The sequence below is a fragment of the Gadus morhua genome, chromosome 14 (genome assembly GCF_902167405.1).
Source record: "Gadus morhua chromosome 14, gadMor3.0, whole genome shotgun sequence".
NCBI classification, from domain to species: domain Eukaryota; kingdom Metazoa; phylum Chordata; class Actinopteri; order Gadiformes; family Gadidae; genus Gadus; species Gadus morhua.
In genome coordinates this window covers 7,016,907-7,021,906 of record NC_044061.1, presented here as the reverse complement: position 1 = coordinate 7,021,906, position 5,000 = coordinate 7,016,907, and the positions used below count along the sequence as shown (strand labels likewise).

General features: G+C 56.7%; 1 protein-coding gene across 1 annotated transcript in view; it reads left to right on the top strand.

Annotated features, from left to right (window-relative positions):
* Nucleotides 1-5,000, top strand: part of bnc1 (basonuclin zinc finger protein 1) — a 19,207-nt gene that overhangs the window by 13,007 nt on the left and 1,200 nt on the right. Inside the window, exons 4-5 of the mRNA XM_030377538.1 lie at nucleotides 664-2,864; nucleotides 3,155-5,000. The exon at nucleotides 3,155-5,000 is cut by the window's right edge and continues 1,200 nt beyond it. Of these exons, the coding sequence (XP_030233398.1) occupies nucleotides 664-2,864; nucleotides 3,155-4,160 (3,207 nt within the window). The 3' untranslated portion in view covers nucleotides 4,161-5,000. The remainder of the gene's footprint in view (nucleotides 1-663; nucleotides 2,865-3,154) is intronic.

The window sequence follows — 5,000 nt, the reverse complement described above, 5'->3', positions numbered from 1 at the left end:
GCACCCCAAACGAATGCTCTGTGATGAAATATTAATCACAGTTACGGCACGAAGCCTCGCTCCTCGCTTTCAAAGATCCCCGAATTCACATGTGATTAATGCCGGGCTAGGCAAGAACAGCCACTTGATCAATGCGACTGCCCTCTGATCTCCCCCCTCCGTGTGTGTGTGTGTGTGTGTTTGTGTATGTGTGTGTCTGGGTCTGGGCATGTGTGTGGTTACATATTTGTATACGTATGTAACTCTTTTTTATCTGCGTAAGAGTATGTGTTTAGAAGGGTATTTAACTTAGATACACTGAGATTATTCCCGGAGCACGCATGTTGCGCATGTTTTTCCTATGTTCCTCCTCCCCTGATGGGTTCTCCAACCTCCATGATTTAAATGAAGGTAAAGGACCTGCCCGGAGATGAAACGCAGAGAGCCCACGTAATGAGGCCCCGCGCAGGTTCGCTGGTGTCCACTCTTGTTAGCGCTCCACCTGATTCCTTTATTTATGTCGGCCTGCCTTATGGGGCTGCACCATCAACCTCGCTGCATGAATATGTATGGGCAATTCATTCATACTCCCCATGCATACTATCCGGTCCCCCATCTTCCCCCTTCACTTAATTTTACTCACCATACGTCTCCACGCCTTCCCCCCCTTTCTCCCACATGCAGGACGTAGCCGGTAAGGTGCTGGACCGCTGGGCCATAATGACGTTCGAGGAAGAGATCGCCACTCTGCAGCAGTTCCTGCGCTTTGGCGAGACCAAGTCCATCGTGGAGCTGATGGCCCTGCAGGACAAAGAGGGCCAGGCGGTGTTGGTGCCCAGCACGCGCACCAACTCAGACATTCGCACCTTCATCGAGCGCAGCACGCCACGCGCCGCCCCCGCCACCAGCCCCAGCCTCTCCTCCTCCTCCTCGCCCACGCCGAAGGTGGAGAAGATTGGCGGCGACGGGCGCACCAACGTGCACCACTTTGAGAACTTTATCAACAGCATGGCGTTCATGCTGCCCTTCCAGCTGCTGGGCTCCATCCCCGCGCCGCTCCTGGGCTCACACCCGGGATCGCTCGGGTCGCGGCACCCACCCATGCACCAGCAGTCCATCCTTGGGGGGCTGGAGCAGCAGCAGCAGCAGCAGCCGGGCCTGCAGGGCCTGAGGCGAGAGGACCAGGGCCCAGAGTGCCACGGGGGAAAGGAGAGCGACCTCCCACTGTCCCAGCCCCTGGCGGAGGGCAGTCTCGTCGGGTCCAGCTCAGCCTCCTTCACGTCTGACCTGGGCCGGGGCGGCGGCGGCGACAATCACATGGACAGCCTCTCCTGCGGCGGCGTCACCGCCAAGATGGAGGCGGACGACTTCCCGACCAGCGACAACTACTCCGACGGCTCCTCCACGCCGTGCACGCCCTCCATGAGCTGCGAGATGCCGCACATGTCCCCCGAGAGCAAGCTGCGCTTCCTGGACAGGAACGGCGGGAGCGGGGGCGGGCTGGGAGTCGGCTCCCTGAAGAAGGGCCGGGTGTACTGCAGCGCCTGCGAGAAGACCTTCTACGACAAGGGCACGCTCAAGATCCACTACAACGCGGTGCACCTGAAGATCAAGCACAAGTGCACCATCGACGGCTGCAACATGGTGTTCAGCTCGCTGCGCAGCCGCAACCGCCACAGCGCCAACCCCAACCCGCGCCTCCACATGCCCATGAACCGCAACAACCGGGACAAGGACCTGAGGGGGGGCAGCATGTCCGGCGACGAGGGCTCGGAAGGGGAGAAGAGATCCGAGTACGGCGCCTCCGTCCCCGTCGCCTCGTCGGAGGGCCACAAGTCGGTGCCCAGCTACGTGGTGAGCCACGTGGACACGAGCTCCAAGCTCCACGGCAGCTCCTTCCCCAGCATGGGCCAGAGCGGCATCCTCTTCCCCAACCTGAAGACGGTGCAGCCCGTTCTGCCCTTCTACCGCAGTCTGGTCACTCCGGCGGAGCTCGCCAACACCCCGGGGAATCTGCCCTCCCTCCCTTTGCTCTCCTCGTCGGTTCCCCTTAAGCCCACGATGTTGCCGGACTACTGCACCGCAGATCTCATACCAAAGAAGAAGTCCAGGAAGTCCAGCATGCCCATCAAAATAGAGAAGGAGGCGGTGGAGCAGGACGAAGGCAAGGGGAGCTGTTCCGAGGACGAGGCGTCTATGACGCATCACGGCAGGAAAGACCGTCAGGAGAACGGCGACTGGCGAGGGCTAGTGGGGACGGAGAGGAAGAGGAACGAAATCAGAGGCATTTACTTTAGCGAGGAGAGGGAAAGAGAGGACCCTATGCGGCCATCAGAGCAGAGCCCAGACAGAGAGACCACCAGGGGTGAGGAACCAGGCCAGGGTGAGGCTGGAGACGAGGAGGCTACACGGCAGGGTGAGACGGGTGTGATCACCTGCGCGTCCTTCCCCTTCGACCAATCCCGCGGCAAGCGAAATGCGGACGACCTCTCCCTCTGTCGAGCCGGCGAGGGGGGCAGGATGGATTGTGAGCGAGTCCACTCGATTCCGGCGGAGGACAAGATGGGCGACCTGGAAGGGTCGGACGGGGAGCGACGGCTGACCAACGGGGGAACCTTCCAGCACCGGGAGTCTGACACTTGTCCGAACAACAACAACAACCACGGCAACAAAACGGACGACGACGACGACTACGGCTGTGACCCGGGGAACGGGCTCTTTGAGTCCGACTCGGGCATGCCGCACCACTGCGAGCTGTGCAGCAAGACCTTCAAGAACCCCTACAGCGTGAAGATGCACTACCGCAACGTGCACCTGAAGGAGATGCACATGTGCACGGTGAACGGCTGCCACGCCGCCTTCCCCTCTCGCCGGAGCAGGGACAGGTGAGAACCAATATTACGCTCAGTAGCATCAAATATTTACAAAGTCATGAATAATATTTCAAAGGCCAATACCAGATTTTGTATTTTCTATTGTTATTGATCTGTCAAATGTGTGATTGATTTATAGTTGACCTCCCAAGGCAAGCCATGCCAAAAGAGAGAGAGGACAAATATTACCAAAATGTTCACATAACAACAGATATACAGTATTTAGATACTGGTTGTCTGTTTGTTTGATTGCAATTATGATTAGTTAAGAAAACCGAATGTGTTCATTCTTTGTCCACCAGACACAGCGCCAACATCAACCTGCACCACAAGCTGCTGACCAAAGACTCTTACTCACCCAGCGGCCCCCACTACGGCCCCTCACCCATCACCCGGGACCGGGACGCCTCCGCGGCCGGGGCCCTCGACTACTGCTCGGAGCAGAGGGACCGGGACCTCCTCCACCGGGACCCTGCAGGACAGGCTTCCGTCATCTTCAGGGGCCACAACCGCATGGGGCTTGTCTTCCCCATGAGCAAGATGACCGACCCGCCGTCGGAGCACCCGGCGCTATCCCCCTCGGAGGACATGGACCGAGAAGAGACGGGAGAAGCGTTGGGTGGAGGAGGAGGAGGAGGAGGAGGAGGAGGAGGAGGAGGAGGCGAAGGAGGAGGTGTGGACGGGGAGGCGGTGCTCGACCTGAGCACCACTTCCACCTCCACCACCTCGGCCGCTCCAGCTGCCCAGCGCGGTACCCCATGTGGTGTTCTCCCTCGCTCCTCCTGGGACTCTGACGGAGTGGGCAGCGGCGAGGAGGCCGACGGCCTGGAGGAGGAGGAGGAGGAGGAGGAAGAGGGAGAGGAGGAGGAGGAGGAAGGAGAAGAGTCGGCCCTGCCCATGGAGTACAGCGACGAGAGCTGTGACGGGCTGGGCGCGGGGAAGCCTGGCATCGGCGTTGGCGAGGAGGACGGAGAGTCGGGGCTCGTGGGTAACCGAACCCCAGGAGGAGGAGGTTTGGGCGGGCCTCCCCAGGGGGGCCCGCTGCAGGCGGGGGGCGGGGCCGGCGGCGTGGGAGGCGGCATGGGTTCTCCGATCACCTGCCACATCTGCCACAAGGTCTACAGTAACAAGGGCACGTTCAGGGCCCACTACAAGACCGTCCATCTGCGGCTGCTGCACAAGTGCAAGGTTCCCGGCTGCGACACGTCCTTCTCGTCTGTCCGGAGCCGCAATAGACACAGCCAGAACCCCAACCTCCACAGGAACCTGGCGGTAGGCTCAGGAACCCCGCTCCTCAACCAGGAGTAGAGAAACCGGACTGAACCAGGCTAGCATGACTGATGAGGATTTCTGTTCACTGTAGCCCGTCTCTCTAGGGGCTTTGTGTGTGTGTGTGTGTGTGTGTGTGTGTGTGTGTGTGTGTGTGTGTGTGTGTGTGTGTGTGTGTGTGTGTGTGTGTGTGTGTGTGTGTGTGTGTCTGTCTATGTGTGTGTCTCTCTGTGAGGGTGGGCAGCAAGGTATAACAGGCTTATCATTTAGCACTTTTTAAGAATACTGTTTTTAAAAAAAGGGTGGTCAAACTGTCACTTAAGCGTTGACTATAGGATTTATTTTGCAAATTTGTGGCCAGATTAAAACCACTTCCTGAGCAAAATGTATAGTTTCCCCTCATTACCGTATAGTGTTTGTTAAAAAAACATGTTGACGTGTTCAATTGAGCATTTTCCAAAACCCAACTTAAGTATTATTTCAAAGAAATTGAGACTGAGTAGGCAGAACATTCCTGCAGTATCTCCAACATAATACACTTAGTATTTTTCAGTTCATCTTTTATTTTCTATGCAGAAATAGATTCTTCTTCTTTTCATTGCTTTGCCTTAAACGTAATTTAAACCTCAAAAGCTGTCTCCACACACAGTTTTAGTGTCAGTTTGGACTTTGTCAGACGGCATCGGGCTGGTTTCGTTGGTTTTTCTTCCGTGGTACCTGTCGTAAACTGTCCACTGTGAAATGATGCACAACGTTATGAACAAAAGCTAGCAGAGTAGATGTGTGAGCGGTTATTTTCTTCATTTAGAGATGTTCTTTAAAAGATAAGAAAAAATAAGTCTTTGTGGAAAAAGATATCGTGTTGTAAACTTGATCGAT